Consider the following 23,840-nt stretch of genomic DNA (forward strand, 5'->3'; position numbering starts at 1 on the left):
CTTCTCTTGAGACACATGCAAACTTTCATGGCTGTAGTTGAAACAGAGCTGACGCTACTCGCTTTTATGCATTGCAGATCTTCAGCCCAGCGACAAAGAATTCTAACGCACATGCCCAAAAAAAGAAAAAGCAAGCACAACGGTGTGACCTAGATGCATTGCTTGCCACAAAAATTTGTCCCAATATGTCTACTGACCAGCCACATACTAGCACATTTCAAGTGGAACCACAGCATACTTCCTTACTTCCCCGATGCCACGCAGCAACACACTTCCAAGATCATCAGGGCCCTTATTTAGAGTTCGTGTCATTTTCAAAAGTGTTGCTTTCACCATTTTTGGCCTCATCTGGTTTGTGGAAGCATCAGAAATGGAACTGGTGGCAATCGAACTGACATCCAGTTCCAATGTTTCTACCAATGAGGCGACCCAAAGTGAGGGCAAAAATGAAACTTCTGAAAAGGAAGCAAACTCAAAATGCGGACCCAGAACTAAGCCTCATCTACGTCTGGTTACACCCTGGATGTTTCAAAAGAGGCTGGTGCAGGCAGCAATAGAGGCACTGGCATCACGTGAGGTCCGCAAATAAAATTTAGGACGATAGATTTGATTGATCCAGAAGAAATGAGAAAGCATACGTATTTTCAACTCGCACTTATTTAGTCAAGAGGAGCATACTAAAAAAATTTCGTTATACCAGACTCTTTTCGTCACTCCTAACACTACCCCACAAGCGGAAAGGAGAGTTTCCTCTATTGCCATTCTACCACCTGTCAATTGTGGCAGGTGGCAGACTTCAGACGCGTGGTGGACAGTGTCTGCCTTTGTAGCACTGCTAGTGCTTTCACATTGGAACTTCCTAAAGAACAAGAGGTTACCACCTGTTCTCGACAGAAAACCCGTTCCATTGATTATAGGTGGTTCACCACAATGGCGAAATGCTAAATGCGTTCTCGGACGAGTTAAAGCCAAATGAGCAGGAGTGGAGGGAAGGCGAGAGAGAGAGCTCACTTTGCAAACTCGGCCAGCTGCTTGGGGTCACTGAGGTCCACACCAGGGATGCCACCGGGCGGGATCTTCTTGCCAGTCATGTACTCCGTGTAGTCGGGGTCCGGCTCGGGCGTCGACTCCTCTGCAGCTGACCCAAAAAGGCCACTCACATACACACGCTTGCTTACACACAAAAGAGGAGGAGGTGCCGAGTGCACTGGGTAAACAAATACCCCCACACACACTGTCACCAATGAACGAGTGGATAATATGGGCCAACACAAGGAGAAGAACCTTGCTACACCTGACACAGTGATCCACATGGAAAGAGCCCGTGACAAGCGCTGGCAAGCCCTTTCAACAGACTCCTCAATATTGCTGCTTTTGTGGTATAATTTTAAAGATTTCTGTTTGTTATACGGTCTAAAAATTCATGCTTTCTTGACAGCTAAAAAGAGATTCAGAAAGCTTGTGCTTCTTCTTCTTCTACAATACTTTTTCAATACTTCCATCAGATGCACACAACAGTCTCGCGAGCAATAGTGTGGTGTCCAAAAAACTTCTTTTCTTATGGAAAAAGTGCAAAAATATTGCTATTTTTTTTATAGCTTTTTATAACCATCGAAAGCAGTTGGAAACCATACCATCCACATGCCTTCTGGGCTGGTCTGCAGAAGGCTATGGTCAAATGCAACTACAGTCTGCAGTAAGCTCCACACACAATTCTCCCACGACAGGAAATAGCCCATTGCTAGGGCTTTTCTGGTTACCAAAGTTACCAGGTTAAACAAAGAGCTAACCTCCAAAACCAAATTATAAGCTCAAATATTTAAATGCCTCTGGGCTCTTTCATATAGCCAAACACAAAAAACTGATTCTGTTTACTGTTCAGTGGAGTAATACACACACCACTGCTGCTTCTTTAAGTTGTGTCCTACAATAGTATCGTAGTTATCCCAACAAGCTTTGAAACCCAGTAAGGTTCGTCAAATAAGCCATATTTTTTTCTCTCACAAAGAAATCAGTTTTTACACTGTAAATCGTGTAAGAACACTTTATTCGTGTAATAGTGCACCTGCATAAAAATACATCCCCCTCCCTTGGCTGTCAATTTTTTCCCCTCCGCATTCAAGAACATAACCTCAACTCTGATTCCTAGTCTGCTTCTTATGAACAAATCAATCAACACTGCAATGTATAATGTGCCATTGTCGAAAAGAAGGGCAACTAAATCTGACCCTATGGAAGAACGAGCAGCCAATATAAATATCATGCGCTGAATCAGAGTAAAACTGAAACTATGTTTAGTTGCAAGGGCTTCTCCCTTCAATCTGTCACATTAGATACCGTAGTAACTCATCGTAAGGGCTTCGTGCTGAATGATGCAAATTGTGCTCAGCGGAGTGCACTTGGACGTTCTTCACACCCAGTTATGGGCTGCTTCAAGAGTTACACATGAAGGTATAAATAAAAGCTGCATTTGTGCTACAGCGTTTAGAAGGCAAGCTGCATTGGATAAAATATTTATTCCACTAGCCTGCTTTCTGCCATATATTAGCTGTTTCAATTTTTCCCCTTGAATATTTACCCCGCGTAATGAAATCAACATTCCATTGTTCAGAGGTTTTTTGCGCAACATTGCAATGTATAATGCAATGTATAATAAGAAAATCTTCATTATGAACCGAACAAGGCAATTAAGTGCATAAAGGGTTCTACAACAGTGACATACTTTTCAAAGCTGCAGGCAGAAAGATAAACCAACCAGGGTAATAAACGAATGACATTCAAATTTTAGACCAAAACAAAAGCATGCAGCCCAACAACAATCATACCAAATCGAACCTAAGCCGAATTTTTTTTTTTAAGAACAGGAAATATGAAAATCTTAGGTCAGCTTAGAATTGAGCATTTATATATATAATTCATAAGACGCGATGATGACCCTAATGGAACTGCCACAGAACTACTATGGTAGCCAGAACATGACACCTTTTTCAAGCTGTTACACAATACAGTGTCAGTACCCTTACGTGGGACCGAAAATTCCTTAACTATGTAGCATAATTTCGGGAGGACAGGAAACAAACGGCACTACGCATGCAGATATCAAAGACGTAGAGCCTTTACATCATCCCGGGTGTGGGAGGGTGCAGAACATTTCCTCAAACCACTCAATTTCACTCATTCAATAGTATCGTTGCCTCGCCTTATCCCTGACTGCCGTGATATTCAGGTGTAGGCAGTAGCCGTGGCCTGCTGTGTCGGCAGTGTTTGTCCTTCATGTATGCGAAAGAATGGCCAAGCAAGTGTGCAGATGAATTTCGTGTTGAAATTAGCTGGAGCTAATTGTGGCAGCACACCTTGCTGCCATTGCTGGCCTCAGTGCCTTAAGCTGGATGGAACTGAGAGGAATTACTGGTGTGATCATCCGCTGAGCAAAGTTCACCGTTGGAAGGTAATCCCCCCCCCCCCCCCCCCCCCAGAAAAAAAAAGAATGTTACCATATTTATTCGAATCTAGGATAACCCTGGTTCTAAGCAGGCATCTGGTAGTTGATGGCCAGTGGGGAAAAAAACCTGTCCTCGAGTGCAAGCTGACCGAAAAATTAGATGGAGAACAACAGGTGCAAATTCAACCTTTAGGTATTTACCAAATCCTTCGCGCTTATTGCTTCCAGACTTCAAAGTGACGTTCATGTACATCGCACAGGCTGCCAGGTCACGTGGCAGGACGAAGTTCCATGAACCGTGCAATTTGTGCTTCTTGAAGTCACGGTTATTGTTTGGTAGATCTGTTGGCTGTGGCAACAGGTCTTGAGTACAGTACTTGTCTTCTAATAGAGCGTTTTGGATGGAGCACCTCCATGTCATTTATTGAAATCCAGTTTGTTACCCTAAGTGACCATCGGTTATCTTCTCTTCGCACTACATGTCCTGCCCATGCCCATTTTTTCTTCTTAATTTCCACTAGAATGTCAGTAATTGTCTAACAATATGCTATAATTTAAACACGATATGTGAAAGATGTGTACCTGCCTGTTGCATGGAAATTGTGTTTCACATCAAACTTTCATTAAAAAAATTTGTTTAGCAATTACAAACATGTTATGTTCCTATTTCAATTGCGCTGTGTGTACAATTGTACACACCAAATATGGCACCTTTTTGCGCTCCTGTCCTTCTTCAAAAATGCTGAGAAGCAATGTAAGCACTCCGAAAATTCTTTCTGAAAAGACAACTAGCACCATCTAGTCTATGCGCATTTAAGCAGAAGCAAAAACAAATAGTCAAGAAAGATGCCTACACCTGTTATGAACCTGCACGTGAGTGCATTGCAATACTTTTCCTTTCTTTGAGTGTAACATACTGCGAGAGAAATGGTGTTGAAATCAATTTAGTTCTTAAAGTAACGGCTTTACGTAATATATGGCTCAGCGCAGTGCTCTGAAAAATGGATGTGCACAACTGTACACACGGCGCCTCAAGGTTGCCTTCTGACATAGTGCTGCTGTTGTGTTTTATATCATTTCGAAGTGGCAGGGCAAAACTTGCATATATTTTTGGCATTCTAGGTCTTAGAAAGCACTCAGTATGAAAGCAGAAGGCCTCGGTTACATCGGCTCAAGCTCATTTGGCCACAATAGCCAACACAAACAGCTCACATAGGGACTTCTCAAACAATGAATTTGAAGAAACTGCAATAACTGTGGATAGAAAGGCTCTCCAGCACACGTAAGCAATTTTAAACCTTTCCTCTTATTTACTTTTTTCATACTTCATTTCTTTCTAGGATGCTTGAGATGAAGATTCTTTGCGAATAGACCACAGCATCAACAGCAGCGATGATCAAGAGAGCCTGCAGACGTCAACCAAGAGAAATAAAACAGCCTCGAAGTGGATAAAAAAGTAATTCCCACTAGAACACACTGCGTGCAACTACACCCTTAACCGAGGATCCCCTACTCTTGAGATGCCCGACTATTTTATCAAGTTCTTCTCAGAAAAAAGTTTTTATGATCTAACACAGTTCATAAACATTTGTAGGTTGCAACAAGATGGAACTGAGCTAAATGCCACCTCAGAAGAAATCAGTTTTCACTGCCATAATGACACCCAGGGAAAGGAAAGTGTAGCCGGGGGCAGCAGAAAGTCTGGTGGGCGGATGAGGTTAAGACATTCGCAGGGATCAAGTGGATGCAGCTAGCATAGAACTGGGTTAATTAAATGGGGGAATATGGGACCTTCACCCTTCAGTGCAGTGCAGCCAACAAATATTTAATTCCTTCTGGGCTTGGCTTAGTTTTTACGAATTGCTTAGCAGGGGTCATTTTTTGTAACGGGCCCCATCAATTCGTCAGTGCAGTTCTCTGCGAGGGGCTCCCAAGCCAAGACACCCCTTTTTGACAGCATCAGTGATTGGTGCCGCTTTCCAAAACTTCATCTTTCATGGATCCTGCAGAGCAACATTGCCAGTGACATGATGGGCTGCTTAAAGCTTGAAAAATTGTTTGGATGTCATTGCATTCGCAATACATGGTATCTTTGTTTGTGTCTTTATAATACATTTGGATCCTCGGAGATCTCAAGGTTTCAGAGATTTCAGGCATGATCAGCAGGACTATACCCACTGAAGCAAGGTAGCCAAGCTGAGACACATTGGGAAAGAATGATTAAATATTCCTGTAAACTTGAGACTGACTGAAACTAGTTGTTCCTCGTGTATGTGGTCATTAACAATCTCTGTGGCTTTGAGTTGTCATGCGTACAAATGTACACATCACAGAAATCTTTTGTTGGCTCAATATTTTATGTTCTTATTATGTCATACAATTTAGGTCCCTGTTGTGATATCTGAAGGAATCAAAATTTTCTTTCAAGTTTTTCTTAATTTGCACCTAAAGGGGATATGAAAACCAACAGTATTTGGCCACACAAAATATTTGATTTTGTATCCAGTCGTTGGGCATGTTTCTCAACAGGTAAAGGGCCTACAAGGTCGTGACAAGTCTTTGGTAGGGTTTCAGCACTGTTAGATTGCTAATAATCATTATGCTGATGATATCATAGCAGATGCTTGCCACATGCAGCAGAACTATACATGCATCCTGAACAATCTCAACCTGTACACCTCTGCAACGAGCTGATAATAGCTTCTGGAGAAGAAAAAAGCTGCAGACCAGCCGCCTTGCTTGCAACGAATGTTTTACAAACGCTGGCAGCTGCCGTCAAAGAAAAAAAAAAAAGCGATCGACTGAAAAACAGACCATAGAGCATGTTTTTGTGTGCTCAGTTATGTGGTTCGAAAATGCCTATTATGTTCGATTTCCTCCCAGATTCATAATTAGCACACCATGAACGCATTCACACAGAGATGAAAGCATTGTCTCCTTTGGCCTTAACAACACTTATACTGCTGTCACACGGGCATAACACATAAGAATGTTAAAAAAGGAAACAGAAACTAAACTAGATTATAGGTGGCTTCAACTGTGTTTTATATTATTGCAAATGTGTTTGGGAAAGGAGGAGGAAGAATAAGCAACGCAGTTTGCCTTTAATCCAGCTGCAACTCTGTTTTCAATATAGTTGCAAACCTTTCTTTGAAAAGGGAGAGGATCTATCTGTAGCTACTAAAGGCATGCTATGCAATCTCTCTTTAAAACATTTGAAGCGGGTAGAGCTGCTTGAAAGTGTACAAATATTACACCTTGATGTCACCTCCTTGAATAAAAACGCTTACGCTTTGTGAACGTTTAAAGCAGTAAAATTGGCAGTTTATTCACGCATTACCAACACTGCAGACCTAAATGAACAAGCCAGCCATTAAATGTGACAGAGAACCCTACTGAAAAACGAGAAGTTCTACGGAGCAATAACCTCACACAATCTCATCAAATCACATAGACTCTAATACGGTGCAATTTATTCCATAATTTATGTTAATGTACAAGAAACTATGAGATCTTACGCAATTATATGCGACTTGTATGTGATTTCTTACGTGAATTGATTGAGACTGCGTGAGAAAATGAGGTTGTTGCCACATCCAATTTTTTCAGTAGGGAATGCTCATGTGATCTCACCACTGGTTTGTTGTTTCGCGCAAACACTATAAAATGCATGAAAGTATATGAGCACGTTTTCTTTTTGTTTTCTTTTCCCAATCAAAGTGTAAACCGCACTCTCCTCCACGTTTGATTCCGCGAAGGACCGTACTAATGAATACCGTTCGTCAACGCCACACTCGAGGAATGAATCTAACAACACGCGCTTAGCGCCGCAATTCATTAAATGAGCAAGCTTCGCACTTCAGCGAAGGCGCGAAGCAACAACCCACTTCGGCCCGGCACCGTTCTAAAGGCAGAGCTGGATCCGTGCGCTCCTGCGAAACTCGAGCAACGAGCGCAGTTTCCTTGGCACTGACAGCCGCCAACGCTTCCTCATTAAGAACGCGACGCAGCAGATGAGCCGGCGACAGAAAAAAAAAAAAAAAGAAAAGAAAAAAAGAAAAAAAAAAACGCATCATTTTGACCACTTGACGCAACGCTACACGACGGCGCGAAGGCATCCGGCCTGTTCGAAGACGGATGTAAGCTGAAGCACCGAAGCCGGTGAAAGCAAACGAGTTAAAAAACTCGCAACAGCGCTTACGGAAATCTGTTCTTTTTTACCATTTCTGCTTTTCTAAACCTTTTTTACACTTCTATCAGGCGATACAAGCAGAGTCCGTGCGCGAGGCCGAGAGGTATTGCGCAACCGACCGATAGACCTGGGCTGGGGACGGCTCGCGCCTTTTCTGTTTTTTTTTTTTCCTCCTTTTTTCTAACTGTGCCTACGGACCGTCGCTGGCTGCTCAGCTTACAACTGCTGTGTTCACCATCAAGCACCAGACACGGAAGCAAACACACGGCACGCAGTGAGGCAAATACAGAAGGCAAAAATCGCCGCGAGACAAACACCGCTACCGAGGCGTCGTATTTATCGACGGCAATGCCTCCGCCAACAGCGACCAGCCACCGCGTCTTGTTTCTACGCGAGCTTCCGTTGCGACCTTGAACGATAAAAAACGTGCACGCGGTCCGTATCGCAAACGTATGCGGGTCGCTTCGACATGTTGGTCCAGCGGACAGTTACCGTAACCGATCTAAACGTTCAAAAATAAAGGCGCTGGGCCCAAAACCAATCGTTTCAGTCGAAAACTCGCCGCGCACGAGACCTCCGTGCCTTCCAAAGATGGCCGACCTCCGCCATACTCGAAAAGACGCCATATTGCTGCTTCGGGGAACATGGCGGCGCCCATGGAGGATTCATGGCCGGTTTTTCATTCAAAACACAGCCGCCGAAGCGTCAAAACTCTCAGCATGCAGTCGCTGGACATCCGCAGGGGTTACCCGGAGCCAAGGCACGAAGAAAGGCTTCGTTGGCCAGCCCGGTAAACACGCGACAAGCCTTTATTACGAGCACGTTCAGAGTTCTCCGCGATCAAAGCAAGACGGCATTTTCGGTTACGCGCGGCTGTTTGTACCGCGCAACGAGAAAAACCACAAGAAAAGAACAGTGCTTGAAGCGTGCACCTACCGTCCTCCGTGCCAGATGCCCACATGGTGACGGAGAATTCCCCTTCGAGCGTCTTGATTTGCACTTGTTTCTGTTCCCACTTGCGCGTACTACGGTCGGTCTCAAACGTCAGTTCGCCGCCGAAGCTGCGCCCCTTGCCGCCACGTTTGCCTTTCCTGCCGCGCTTCCCTGACGTGCTGGGACTCGTCTCAATGAGCACTTCAGGTGTCGGCACTGGAATGTTGTCGTATCCTGTGAGTGCTTCATGATCGGCGTCTATGCTCCCTACGATCTCCTCTTGGGTTTGCAGGATGATCTCTTCCCTGCCGGGCTCTGGCAGCGGCTGCAAGGCGATCATCGGCTGTCCTTCGACCGCTTCGACGGTTGTCACAACTGTCTCAACGGGCATTTCCACCGGTATGGCCTCGATTTCCACTTCTTGGATCTCGGGCTGAATCTCAACCTCGGTAACCACATCCGAGGACGCCATCTTGCCCATCTGCAAAGATGGAGGAAGAAGCCACGTGACCCTACTTGCTTCGTGACGTCATTGTTTTACGATGCCCGTCGCGAGGCGTTGTTGGCGTTATCTTTTTTATTCGTTTGTTTTTGCCTACTCACCAGTCTTTATGAGTCAGTTTTTTTTTCAAAAATTATCTTGCACTGTTCAAAAAGAGCTAATTGAGCTCAGTACTTTTCGAATATAGTCAACTGATCTGCGAAGATTTGGAGCGTGAAAAGGAAGAAAACTGGCACGCCCCCGCGCGGCTCTCCTGGGGCACCACTCATTTGCAACGATTGCCGGTTCGTGAGCGGCTGGTTCAGGTAGGCGCGTACTGCACTCGCTTGTCTCACGATGGGTGCTCACGTCTCCAGGACCGACTTCGAATGGGTTTATACCGACGAACCACATGCCACGAGGAGAAAGGTGATCCTCAGTGAGTACGCCAAGCTGCAGCGCATTTTCTCTTTTCATCTTCCTTATGTGGCGATGGAGCCTACCGGAGGGCTCGGGGAATCGGTTGAATGGCCGGGTGTCGGGATCGACTACTGATCGCCCTCTCAAAAGCGCTTTAACTCGCCGTCACCGCCCTTTGCAGTTCTCGCGGCTGACACTTGCGTCTCCGGCATAGACTGGGAATTAACATCACTGTTGGCCTCGCTGTCAGCGCCGATGTGCCGAGTGAGAGCTCGCCGGCATGACGCTCGTCTGCGGCGGCCGTCTAGACGTCAGCTTTTCGCATGTTTCTTTATTCATCGGATATCAGCCGTGTAGACTCCTCTTCCGAGTCGCTCCGTATACTCTCACGCGCTCACATTTTTTTGCGGACTTCGCGTTAAACGTGGCATCGCCGCTCAAACACCGCTGGTTTCCATACAACGGTAGTCTCAAGATGGGACTTGACGTCGACGGCGTACCAGGTTCCTGCGGTTTGTGTATTTTTTTTTTTTTTTTTTTTTGTGCGTGTCAGCCCAGCCTGCCGGTAGCGAGATCGTGCTGCTGATCCCGCTGCTGTCGCTGGCGTACGTCGTTGTCAAGTTGAGACTACCGTGGTTGAGGCTCGAAGCAAGGGGTTGGGTACTGTTCGACGTGACTTGATCGGCGTCGTTCAGCGCCGCTCCCGATGGCCAAATTGGATGCATCTCGTCTCTGGCCGGTTAACTACCTTGGGGTTAACACCTGCAAGCCTTTGAACGTGCTTAGTAGGACCAACTTTGTTTCTCCCTAATAAGTAGGGCAGTCCGGATATGTTGACCTTGAAGGGCGTGTGCCGTTTGTTTTATCGAGGTAACCCCGTTGCCGCCCTTTCCTGCGGTCGCTCTTTTGGTTTTCTATATATACTCGACTTCTTTCTTCTGATTTTGCAGAAAATGCGGCAGCAAAGACTGCTTTGTGAGAAAATTGTAGGCTTTCGCAGTCGCGTGAACTCACCCAAAAGCGAAGCTCCTGAACTCAATTTAAAGACTGCCTTACGAATTGGCGCCTTTATTTTCTATTTAGGAGTTCATGTGCTCACTCACAGGTACATAATATTATCCGTCCTTTGTTCCGAGAGCATTTTCAGCACATTATCATTTAAAACTGCACAGCTAAAGACAAAAAAGAAAAGTAGGACTGTGCGAAGAAGCGCTGTCATAGAATTAATTTTAATTACAGCATGTTATCCCGTAAAGGACCCCAAGAATAAGCTTTGCATTTAAGGAGATATTTTTGTGGTGAACATTTTTTATTTTCTTTTTTTGCCGAACAGTGCCCGTCTCATCGGTACTGCAGAGCGTAGTTGCGGCTTATTTGGCTGCGTGACGCCAGGGTAATTGTTTTTTGTTTTTTTTTTTTTTTTAAGTTGACAGCTTGCTTCGTCGGAGTAAGGAAGCAGGTGTGAATCGCAAAAAAATAGTTGAAGACGTTAAACTGAAAAGTAATTTGACAGGACAGGAAATGCCTAGAAGTGACGACCGATTGTGTCAGACTCAGTTCTAGGCACAAAAAAGACGAAAAAGAAAAGCAACCGACGGGGACTGATGACCGGATGAAGCGGCGATCGAGTTTAGGAAATTCCCAGAAATGAGGTTGCGAAGAAGGCAGACTGCCAGGAAGAATCAGTCATATGCCCAGTACTCGTGAACTCAGCCATGCCTTTGGTAGTGATGATGATAAAAAAAAAAAAAAAAAAAGTGACGATGTAAAGATATATATATTTATTTATTTATTATTGCTTACATTTTTTTTTTTTAATACAGATGGCATGAAGGAGAATACATATTACCATTCTCCCTAGCCCTAGGCATTACTACATCCTGACTGCAATTACTGTCAGTTGCTTTTCTCGGGAATATAAAGCACCCGTAAAGTGGTCAACTTCAATGCACAAATCCCAACGGAGTTTGTACCTGTGTGCAACTGTGCACATGTAGGGTGCCTGTACAGGCGCCCTTTCCTATTTCATCCACCTGTGCCAGCCCCGAGAGTTTTCTGTCGAGCCCCCGCTGAAAATTATGTGTGCAGCTCGGATTGACCGACATAAGCGCTTCGGAGCGTTGACATCTGGGTCCGAACCATTCATTACGTGTCCGCGGATCCGCGCGGCTGAAGGCGGGGACATCTGTGTGCAAAAAGAGAGTGCGATTAGCTGCGATGCGCCGTTGCAAACGTCGGCGCAGTGCAGCCAGTTCAAACCCGAACCATATTAGACATTGTACGTAACTGCTCATCGAGGTTTCTGCAGTATATATAGAACTACGCGCTCAGAAGCAGCATAGTTTTGCAATGCCTTTTCTTTTTGGCCGGGGGGGGGGGGGGGGGGGGGGGGGCAGTGGATAAAGGTCGGACAGGCCCGTTTTTTTTTTTTTTTTTTTTTTTTTTTTTTCTTCTCGGATACATCGCTTTTCAAAGTTCGGCGTATTACGTAGCTTCGCCCGCCACGGTAGTGCAGGTAGAGGTTAGAGCGCTCGACTTCTGTGCCGGGTGGTCGAATCCCTGCCGCGGTGGCCGCTTTTCGATGGAGGCGAAAGGCTCCTCCGCTACGGCGTCTCTCACAGCCTGAGTCTCTTTGGGACGTTAAAACTCCACAAACCAATCCACTACGCAGGTCTGGTACAATGGATATTGCAACGGTTTGTGTTAGTAATTACAGAACGAGTCCAAGTTGACACTACTACACGTGCGTGAGTGGCTATGGTGGCTATTTTAGCCCCTAGCTGTTATTCCCTTTTCTACTTACCACCCGAAATGGTGCAATTGGCGCCCGATGCGCGTATACTTCGAGTGTGAAAATGAAATTGTGACGTGACCTAGACTCTGATGTCACAGCCATCGCCAGGCGGCTAATGAAACCGAGAGTGGTGAGAAAAGAAATTGGATTATAAATTATGCAGCTGTAGTAGGCGAATATCACGCGGTGATCCGCGTACGGTAACGTCTTGCGCATCATTACAAAGGATAAAACTCAAATCCACTATGCTCCTTCAAAAAATGCGAGATGATTGACAGAATAGACGGCGCGTCGCAACCGCCGTCGTCTGCCGCCGCATATCCTCTGCTGTGCGATGCGGCTGACCCAGCTGTCTTATGCAATACTGCGCGTTGCACAATTACCGGCGCTCTGCAGAATGCTTCTCCCAGCTAAACCGCGGAATCCTCGCGGTTCAAATTTCGCACAGAATTGTCATTTTGTCGTTAGTATTTTTTAATACCAAGTTTGGGGTACTTGCATGATTCTATCGGAAGTCTAATGTTGCAAGACGAGCCGAGCCGCTGCCCCATGCGATAGCACTGGCGTCGCCGCCGCCACATACGATGGGAGCATCTGACTTCTGATCGAATCATGCAAGTACCCCAAATTTGGTATTAAAAAATACGAACGACAAAATGGTATTTCTGTGCAAAATTTGAGCTGGGAGGATTCCGCGGTTTATCTAGGAGAAGCTTACAGGCCTACAGACAAACACACCCCACACCTCACAAAACTCTAAGACAAGGCAGAAGAACACACCCTCCGCCGGCTACAGACACACTCTCTCGTTACACCATTTAAACTCCACCAATGGTACCCCTCACTTTACACACGTGCCCAAACTGTAGAGAAATAGCTGCGGCTTTTCGCATTGTGTGGGCATGCCAATTAAATCCCTTTACCGATAAACTTCCTAATCCCAATTTGGAGCAGTGGGAGGCTATTCTGCACAGCGAGGACCCCGACCAACAACGAGGACTGGTTCGCAGGGCCCATGCTGCGGCGCAGGCCACTGGGCTGCCGGAATAGGGGGACCACACACAACTCCGAGAACTCCTATGCACTCAATAAAGTTTTCGAACAGCGCGCCGATAATTGTGCAACGCGCTTAGAGCTCCCCATCTGCTGTCTCGTTAAGGCGCTAAGTATAACGTTGCTTACGAGTGGTAGATCCACACTGAAGAGTACAAAAAATGTACATGCCTGAATTTTTACTGCATACGCCTCCCGGTTCACGCTGGCTTGCCGCTAACATCGTGATTTGACAGCTCACTCTTCTGGGATCGCGTTTTGTTCGTTTCACAAGCAAGTCAATTCATTATATGGACTAAAAACTGGGAGACGCTATTAATTGTTCAGCTCCTACCCGGACACAGCTGCAACTCATCCTACTGACCGTTGTCTAGGCGAGGGGTAACCTGTGGGTGACTACCCTGTACCCGTCGGACAACAGTTTTTCGATCCGTCCGCTCACATCATATACGTGGCAGCTTTCATTTGCTGCTCTCCAAAATCACCGGCAGCATCGTCTACAGCACGAAGGCCCGGTCGTTTTACGGCGATTCAAGTCTTGTTTCGTGCTACCACGCATAGTTACGTCAAGCGGAATTGGTGCGAGAGCCGTACATCGTGCCCAGCGATGACGGGTGTTTTCGGAGTGGCGCGCTTTACCTACTTATTACCTTTGTCCCTCATGGGTATCGGAATCATATGTCTAGTGCTGCGCGACACATCGACAGAAAAAAAGTAAAATACAACTACCGCTTCTCCTGTACCATGCATGCTGTCACCTTGGGACGTTAAACCTTACAAACGAAACCATCTACCATCCATGCCGCCCCCTTAAAAGTTTGACCACCCCCCCCCCCCCCCCCCCCCCTGCGGGCTAGTCTCTGCAGTATCTGGATTGAAATCGTACTCGGCGACCTGAGAGTTCTAGATATGATGTTCGTGAGCATTCCAGCCCATTTTTCAGAGCCCACGTACCAGAGGCATCCACTTGCGATCTTTGCGAAGCTGGTTCTGTCTCTCCAGCTTGTGGTGCAGTGGAGAGCGGTCACGTAGCAATGCCAGCTTAGAACGCAAGGATAAACTTGAAAAGTTGCCGGAATAAATGACGTTGAATTGTACCGTCCAACTTATTTCATGTATTCATTCCATGTCAGTGTGCAATTCGTGGCTTCCTCCTCCTCCTTTCTCTTTTGGACAGTTTGAAATTATGTAAGAACATGAAAATTGCTCCTTTTTCTGGCAATTTTTAGGTTTTGCTAACGTTTGAGAACTGAAGATATGTTTTAACATACGTCCAACAAACTCTCCCTACAAGCCACTTTAACCGTGATTTGCACAGTCTGCAGTAAAACAAAGAGTAGCAGTAAAAAGTTTATTCGAACACAATAGTTCGTGGCAAGCATACCCCTGGGCCCCCCGCACGTCCCCAATACACTCAAACATGACCATGATTCATGACATCGGCAGATCAATTTGTGATTTTCTGCGGGACCGAGTCCTCAGAGTGCAGCAGGGTCTCCCAGTCCTCCCAGGTGGTGAGCTGCTCCAGACCCCCGTGGGGAAGGATCCGCCGGGGCCCTGCACAAAACGAAGGCCAGATCTCGAAATATTTTATCGTTCCCTGCTCGTTTATGGTCCCGCAGTTCCCATTTAGATTACTCCACGCTTCCCGAGGGGACGCAAGAGGCGCCGTAGTAGGGGCTTTACGTAGTAGGGGCTTCCCCAGGGTCACTCCTCGCCGAGTGACGGGCGAGAACAATCATCAGTGCCTCCATATATGTGGGGCACGTGTGTACTCGCTTCCGTAAAATTAAATGGGGCGCGATCGGTCATTTGAAAGAGCTGTTGGCTTTGTTTTTACCGGCTGTCCTGTCCTTTTTCTGCTTCTTTTCCACCATTTCCTTTCTTTCCACGCCGCGGTGGCTCAGTGGTGAAGTTTGCTTGGACACTAATAATTGCTTCACAGAAAAGGAAAGGCGCAGTATCTGTCACACTTGTTTCTGTGCACACTTGAGTGAAAGTTGAAAAGGAGAAAGAGGAACCGTAGTGGAGGGCTGCGGAGTAATTTCGACCACCTGGAAGATAGCGTGCAATGACATCGCACAGCACACGGATGCCTCTTGGTTTCGCCTCCATTAAATGACAGCCGCTGGCGATCGGGTTCGAACCCGTGTACTCCGGTATAGGAGCACAAACACAAAATACATTTACATGACAGTAAAAGCGGCAATCACTCTTTCTGGCTACTGCACGATGATAGAATGGATTAAATGATTAATTTAAAGGATCTTGCTGCCCGAACACTTCCTGTGTGTAGATGATGCTTTCCATGAAATACTGATAAGCAGGATGCACAGTTATTCGTTCGTCTCTCTCATCCATTCGCGTGCACTTCACCTGGTTCTGCGCTTGGTACGAAACGTATTCCAAAAGGCGTCAAAGGTTAACTCTTTTTTTTTTCAGGGTGCGTTTCAAGACATCTCTAAGAAAAACAGCATCGTGACAGTCTAGAAAGATCTTTTTTACATATAGTACAATCGACCGACCGTATTCCAAAAGGCGTCAAAGGTTAACTCTTTTTTTCAAGGTGCGTTTCAAGACATCTCTAAGAAAAACAGCATCGTGACAGTCTAGAAAGATCTTTTTTACATATAGTACAATCGACCGACCGCGGTACAAAAAGACATTTTGCTCTGCAACCACGGCCTCACCGGAAGTGTGCCAGTGTGCAATTGAAAAATGGACGAACGCACTGAGGGCTTCTTGGGTGTTCTTTTGAATCTTTTCAGCACGTCGTATTCTATAGACCCAAAAATATCGACTGCGATAAACGGGCACTGGTAAAAACACATCCAGCAGATCTTTGTACAATTTTTTTTTCGTGACAGCCAGATACTCATCCAAAAATATCGACTTCTTGCAAAAAAAACACACTTACTCCGGCAGGCAGACAAAGACGACACTGCATAATCAGGCAATAATAATGTCGACAATCGTACTTGAGCAACAGTTTGAAGAAAATCATTTTGTTGCCTCAAGAAAAAGAATCTGGTCACTATCTGTCTCATAAAAATAAAAATTAAAGAGCACTGCAGAATCTGCATTGGAGTAATGCGAAAGCACGGAAGCTGCTCTTGGTTGCTTCTGGTTGCCCATTGTAGTCTTTGGTACTTTCAAATTGCGCGCCTGTCTCTTCCTATGCCCTCTTTCGGCTCTACTTCCGGTTGCGTGACGTCACATCCTTGACATCGCATCCACCATGGGACCCCTTTCTCTCCTACTTTCACTCTTCCTTCCCTTACGCGCGTGCAGGTGTCCACAGAACAAGTGTGGCACATACTGCGCCCTTCCGTTCCTGCGAACCAGTTATTCTAATTTAATTAGCTTATTGGCCTAATTATTATTTCTGCAGCAACATTACGTCACCTTCTATCGATTGACACCATTAACCTGTACCGCTTCTTAACTACTCACAACTGCTGCGGACACAATTTTGTGGACAGGGTCTGCGGACAGAAATCTGTGAACATAGCGAAGTAATACTTTCGCATTAATAAGTGCGCGACAATCCTAGACCCCCATTCCCCACTCCGTGGAACAGATCACGTCGGCTAGACCGCTCCCATGTTGACGCCCAAATAAACGTTGCGAACACTCTATGCAACTTTTGCACGGAAATCTTGGGTAAAGATAACACTTGAAGGTTCTTCATCTTCTCTATTAAAAACATTGCAAACAGTCGAGGCGGGGCCGCTTGAACACTGGGCCGGGGAACGGTGGAGACAAAACGATTGGTGTCGATCGCGCGTTAAATACCAAGTTTAGGAATTATCCAGACCCCGATACTATACGGCGTCCATCATACCGAATCGATTTGTTATGTTTATACCCTATAAACCAAACAACATTTTTCTTTTTATCCCGCCGGTCTTCGAGATCTCATTAGCCGTTCGGAAGTTTGGCAGCGAAACGCAATTTATTTTTTCTTCCTGCGAAAATATGCACTTAAGAACAGCACGTTCTTTAGACACAGAACACATTTCACATTCACATGTGAATAGGGGTTGTAGAGAACGTCATGGGTCGTTGGAAGACAAGGAAGAATTGGAATAGGTCGGTGAAGTAATAAATAGTTCATCTCCAAGTCATAGGGGCGCAAGGCGAGGACAAGGTCACGGTTACCCGCTGATTATAGGGCGAAGAAAGTATACTCGCGTTGTGTTTACGAGAGTCGAATGACCTTTGGCAATCTTCCTGAATAGAGTGTCGCTGCTTTTTTTTTTTTTTTTTTTTTCTTTGTTGGTTGGGTGAGCATTTAACCGGAAGTGCCAGTGTTCAATGTCGCCGCCTCTCTAAAAGGTTGGATGGCAGGCTGTGTACGGATTAAAGTTAATCCGCACGCAGCCAGCGTTTCGTAATATGTCCCTGACCTAAGCATTTGGCTTCGACACGCGATTATGTGGAGCTGCGGTCTGGTCGTTTTTTACCTTTGGGACCATAGACGGAAGTTTCACCGTCGGGCCGCTTGAAAGGTGCCGGTTTTAGATGACGAATTGGCCTTCACACGCGCCTGGCACACTGCTTCTGGGCGTCGACGGCTTATCTATACTAACACGCTGTGTCGCGCACAGAATGCACATGAACACTCTGATGTATGAGATAGAGCGAAATATGCCCCTGTAACACCGCCTTTTCAATCCACGATTTTTCATAATTTTTCTTTCTTAATAGTCATTGGTTCACAGGAAAGGAAAGGCGCAGTATCTGTCACACTTGTTCCGCGGTCACCTGAACCGCGCCGTAAGGGAAAGGAGGAAGGTGAGAGTAAAAGTGTAAAAAAAAAGGGGGGGGGGGAGCCGTAGTGGAGGGCTACGGAGTAATTTCGACCACTTGGGGATCTTTTAACGTGCACTGACATCGCACTCCACACGGACGTCTCTTGGTATGGCCTCCATCGAAACTCAGCCGCCGGCGTTCGAGATCGAACCCGAGTACTCCGAGTACTTAACCACTGCATCGTGCACCTCTTTTTTCACCTCTCTGTTTAAGTTAGGTTTTGAGGGAAGGAAGGCTCAGTATACTTTTTTTGTGGACATCACTAGATCGTGGACACCTACAGTTAATAAAATCCTTCAAGGTGAAGTTATATTTTTTTAATTTGTTTTCAGGAAAGAAAAGGTGCAGTATGCCACTCCTGTTTCCCGGCTAACCATTAAACATGCAATTTTCTCATCTGTGCAGCCACAGAATAGATGACGTATCGTTATGTGACCGCGCGCGCGCGCGTGTGTGTGTGTGTGTGTGTGTGTGTGTGTGTGTGTGTGTGTGTGTGTGTGTGTGTGTGTGTGTGTGTGTGTGTGTGTGTGTGTGTGTGTGTGTGTGTGTGTGTGTGTGTGTGCGCGCGTGCGTGCGTGCGCGCGCGCGCGCTCGCGTTGCGTCATCGCTAGTGCGGCCGAACGTATGTAAATATGGAGAAATTGACTTGGTCCAATAATTCGTATCTTTGCTTCCAAGTAGTGTTGGCCGAGGTTTGATGCTGCGTTATAGAATGGAGACGTTGGGAGAAAGCCTGTGTTGTGTCTCGAGATAGTTCCACTGGCTGCTCGCATCACCCGTGGAGTCCCTTCTCCTCCGCTGTGCTGTCAGCAGCCGCGGCGGAACGAAGTGGAAGCTCGAGCGGTGGAGATAACGAAACGAGATAACGGTCGAGTGCCCCGTGTTTGTTCTGTGCTTTTTCCTGACCGTACCCGCGATACTCTAGAGGTGTCCTCTTCCATGTATCCTTTCTATTTAGGCGAGAACCTTACTTGCGTGAGCAGGAAGTGGTAAAAATGTCGCACGATTTCGCGTCAAAATTGTGATGCAACCTTTCGTTATGCAGCGTTCAATGTGACGTCATCATACCCCGCCGGGGTGGCGCAGTGGTTACGGCGCTCGACTACTGTTCCCAAGGATGTGGGATCGAATCCCGGCCCCGGCGGCCGCTTTTCGATGGAGGTGAAAAGCAAGTCGCCCGTGTGCTGTGCGATGTCAGTGCACGTTAAAGAACCCCAGGTGGTCAAAATTTCCAGAGTCCTCCACTACGGCTTCTCTCATAGCCTGAGTCGCTTTGGGACGTTAAGCCCCACAAACCAAACCAAACCATTTCGCTAGTCATGTTGGAGGCTAATTTACGATAGGGTTTCGAACCGACTGAAAGCAAATTAACCAATTTTTTCCAGATTCTCTGTTTTTTTTTCGCGAATATTTAATCGCACGTCTCTGCGCGATATCATGGAACAGAGTGAAACATGCTCCGACACGGCTCAGTAAAACGGTCATCTTAAGTGATACGAGCGCGGGTTTCTGTATATTTTGGTGTGTTAGTAAGATGCCTATCAATTCACCCCCCCCCCCCACACACACACACACACACACACACACACACACCTACGCACGCACTTCACGGGTTGACCGGCCTAACTTTTGAATGTGTTCGCAAACCTCAGAGGAACGACGGGTAACCGGATCCCGCGCCTCTTTCGACCGTAAAGGCGGGGGTTTGTGAAAGAAAGGTTAGCAGTGATTCGACCGCTAACGAGCCCAGACAGCATCACTTGTCGAAACGGGTCACCCACATCATTTGCGCTGACCTTGGATCATTTTGTATATCGGTCGTTGCAGGCACACTCCCTCCTCCTCCGCTCGCCCCTTCTTCGCGCTTCGATCTCCTCGAGTTGGCGCGGCTTGATCAGTTTTCGTGTAGTGCGTTCATTTTTAACCTCATGCGCCGACCAGCGGCGCTTGCCGGAAACCTTGGTAACTGAGACAACACCCTTTGCGGGGATAGTTATTCATCGCTGCATAAATGACGAGGACACGGGAAGAAATACGGTTGGAGTCATCGCCTGCCCTGTGTATTTTCTTCCCGTTCTCGTAACAGCGCGCTGAATAACTTGTTAACCACGCCCTTGGTAACCAGGAGCGGTCACCATCACAGTACCCACATTTGTTGTTACCGCGGTGCCGGTCGTGGCTGGTGCCAGGCCTTCATGTCTGGCCGCTCGGTTTTGGCAGTAATTTGCTTTCACTCCCGCGTTATGTAGCAGTTCCGAGACCACGATGTGACGTGTTTGGAAGTGGTGAGCTAGTTAAACATTCCACGTCTTTCGTGAAGAGGATGTCGAAACGCTTCCTGTCTGGGCTGTTACAAACCGGCTCCGCTGCCGCTTCCACTTGCTGACGTCACGGGCACGAACAGCCCAGCGAGAAATATGGTAACGCACAGAGACCGCTCGCAGCGGAAATCTATATTGAGCCGGGAGGCCCGGTTCGCAATCCCGCGGCCTTCCCGGCCGCGTTTCTAGCGAGGCGGCGAAGCCTTAGTGTGCTATGGGATGTCAGTGCCCGTCTCAGAGGAGCCCAGGCGGTGGTCGAAGTTGACCTTAGCTCTCCATGCACCATACGGCGCGCCCCTCTTACCCCGAGTCTCTCATTGACGTTAAGCCCTAAAAAAGATTCCAAATATTTCAGCTGGCTGGAAAAACAATTCTCCGCCGGTCTCATGTGCCAGCTTCTCGCCGAACGTTACAATGTGGAAGTGAAGCTTGTGTGTAGTCCAGCTGTGCGTCTGCATGTGATCGGAGCCGACGGAAGCGCCGTTCATCGGGTGGATCGATGTTTTCAATGGAATCGTCCTGTAATAAATAGGCGCTGTACTTGGCGACATCAATCGCTCACATTTGCAAACGTTAAATTTCAAGCTTAAAATTTATTGAGGGTTGCCGTAGCTTCGATCAAGGAAATGCTGGAGTAAAAGTTAGCCTCGACTCGGCAGGTCGGGTAGCAGGGTAACAGTATAGTTATTCTGAATTTCTAGCCAAGTACGCATCCTTGAGACGCACCCTTCGCGCAGTCTTTTTAGCAGCTGCTTACTTTGTGTCGTCGCCATTCCTGACAAAATAAGGCATGGGCTGATATAATGAGCGGCTTCGTTTCTCCCGATACATCTGTCCATTCGGAAGTATGCTATAAGCTGTCGGTCGTGGGACACCATCAGCGGTATACCGAGGTTGTGACAATGGGATAACGGGATCGAGGCGTCTTAATTGATATCGATGCCGGTGGCGCGTTTGATGATGCAAACACATGACTGCAGTGGGCAGCGAAGCAAAGCGAAGACGCCCTATTGTTTTTCGGCTCTGATGGACGTCGTTGCTTTCTCCCACTCGCTCAACGCAAGAGACCGGCCGGCGCGTATTCTTTCGCCAGCAGGCGTCTATATTCTGCAAGTGAGGCGACCTTGCCGACGCGGAAGGAAATTTCTGCCGCCTCGGATATTCATTCCCTCGTTCACAAGTGGATGGGTGTTCGGAAATCTGTGTATCGGTTCGACGTTCATTGAGCCATGTACGGGAGACATCGGGGCAGCATAGTCATCCAGTCATATGTACAGTCTTTGTCAAAAGTGTAAAGCCCAGGGGGTCTGCTTCTGAACCACGTCGTACTGCTTGTAATGCATTTCCAATGTTCTAAATCTCTTGTTGGTGAGGATTTTTTGTGCTACCCTCCAATGGGAAGAGCTCCCGTTAATGTTAAATCAACGCCACATGCACGGCTCAGAAGCAGACCCCCCGCGGGCTCACTTTTGACAAAGGCTGTACATAAAAGTACGTCTAGTCGACGGTGTATCGCGTGGAACTGCTCGAGCGATGGCAGCGCGCAGTCGCGAGAAACATATGTCGCTCGCAGCTATAGTATACGCGCTGGTCCAGGACAACAATTCGAGTACAGCGTAACGACAAAAAAAAAAAAATTCCGCCTGGTTCCGGGGGTGCCGAAAAAAAAGAAGTAAAAAAGGTCAGTCAAACGAGGTTAAGCCGTGCTGCCTGATTTCTTCATCTTAAAATTAAATTATGCTCTTCGTCGGGGGTTTCGGTTCGCGCACGGAACTGTTGCTGGTGACATACATACCATGGCGCCACTACAGTGCTCGGTGCGAGCATGTGTTGAGTCCTGAGCGGCGATCGAACTAATTTTCTAGCGGTCGCACATCGGCTGTGAGTTGAACAGAGTTTGGTAATCAAATCTCAATAATTTCGAACTCGGATCGTAGCTTAAGAGAACTTGTTGGGCTGGTTGGTGTCTATTCATTATAAGTTAAAGGTGCCAAACAACACGCACACACACAAGAGACACATGACACAAATTGGTTGAAATTGTCAGGGACTTCGAAATGTAAGCAGTTTATGCTTATGCTCGGACTTGTAGAAACCCGGCGGGCGTAATGACGCGCGCAGCCTTTCCGGCTGCAAGTCATAGCCGCAGATGTCTCCCATTAACATCCTCGATCGCTTCTCTCCATTTCTCAGCATCCAATTAACTATAAATAGGTGCTGTGTAAGAAGCAACGTATTTGCAGGCTATTTTTCTTGCATTAATAAATAAACTCTCTGTCCTTACTTTGTACTTTTTTAATGCTATGTGATATAAGTTGAAGCGCTTGTTCCCTGAGTGAACTGAATACGTTTGTATGGAAAATGGTTTTTCGGACGAAAAAAAATAGGGGGAGGGGTATGTAGAGGTTCCATATTTCCCTTACACAGTCCCAAACGGCCATAGACGTCATTTTCGGGGGTTCGGAAGTCCGACGGAAATCCGGTTATGTTCGACATACATACAGCGGACATCCGTCGGACTATCGTTTGTGGATACGGATCGTATCCCACGGACGTCCGACGGACAGCCGGAGGCGGACATTCGGACGTTTCCCGGATCTTGCTCGCAGACAACAGAATATGCAACAAGTGTTCAAAGTTTCCTGTTGTCTGCTTTACAGCAGTGTGCAATTAAAACGTCCATCCAAGAAGCACATATGCTAGCTGAGCTTTACACAAACGCACCATCCCTGAAAACATGCGAAGTGCATAATGTTTGGCTTGGGTTGGTTTGTGTGCTTTAACGTCCCAAAGCGACTCAGTCTATGAGAGACGCCGTAGTGGAGGACACCGGAAATTTCGACCACCTGGGGTTCTTTAACGTGCACTGACATCGCACAGCACACGGGCGTCTTGCTTTTCGCCCCCATCGAAAAGCGGCCGCCGCGGCCGGCATTCGATCCCGCATCCTTGGGCACAGTAGTGCATAAGCATACCAGCATGTGTGGTTGTACATCATTTTCGATTCTTTTTAGGCTTTGAAGCGCTTGAACTGAATAAGTTTGTGTGGAAAATGGTCTTTCGGATGAAGAAAAAAGGGGGAGGGGTATGTTGTAGTGGTTCCATATTTCCCTTACACAATGCGCTGCCGATTTGACTCATCCTTGACTTTTCTCTCGTGTACATCTGAATTGAGCGCTGAGCTTCGGCAGTGTGCCAATTTCTACTTACCGTGTACGTTCGCCTCGACGTGCACCCTGCAACGGAAACACCCGACAACTTTAAACGAATGTTGACACAATTCTGTCCGATTGTATCCCCATTTCTTGACCGCCTACGATCTGCTTTATAAATTCTATCGACAGCCAATGCAATTTGCGCACTCGCATTTGGCGATTTTTTTTTTTTTT

General features: G+C 46.8%; 2 protein-coding genes across 5 annotated transcripts in view; one reads left to right on the top strand and one right to left on the bottom strand.

Moving 5' to 3' along the window:
* LOC146176900 (transcription factor YY2-like) overlaps positions 1-9,076 on the bottom strand; it is a 34,923-nt gene extending 25,847 nt beyond the window's left edge. Inside the window, exons 1-2 of one of the 4 annotated variants that reach the window (XM_084583015.1) lie at positions 8,571-9,076; positions 1,012-1,132 (exon numbers count right to left, since the gene is read on the bottom strand). In XM_084583015.1, coding sequence (XP_084439141.1) covers positions 1,012-1,132; positions 8,571-9,048 — 599 coding nt within the window. In that variant the 5' untranslated portion in view covers positions 9,049-9,076. Of the gene's footprint in view, positions 1-1,011; positions 1,139-8,570 lie in introns of all 4 variants that reach the window. The other 3 variants (XM_084583014.1, XM_084583013.1, XM_084583012.1) reach the window with 3 other exon arrangements.
* A 156-nt stretch (positions 9,077-9,232) lies between these two features.
* Positions 9,233-23,840, top strand: part of ifc (delta4-sphingolipid-FADS-like protein ifc) — a 47,757-nt gene continuing 33,149 nt past the window's right edge. Inside the window, exon 1 of the mRNA XM_084583016.1 lies at positions 9,233-9,487. Coding sequence (XP_084439142.1) covers positions 9,406-9,487 — 82 coding nt within the window. The 5' untranslated portion in view covers positions 9,233-9,405. The remainder of the gene's footprint in view (positions 9,488-23,840) is intronic.

The sequence above is a fragment of the Amblyomma maculatum genome, chromosome 10 (genome assembly GCF_055883805.1).
Source record: "Amblyomma maculatum isolate TAMU_Amacu chromosome 10, ASM5588380v1, whole genome shotgun sequence".
Lineage (NCBI taxonomy): Eukaryota > Metazoa > Arthropoda > Arachnida > Ixodida > Ixodidae > Amblyomma > Amblyomma maculatum.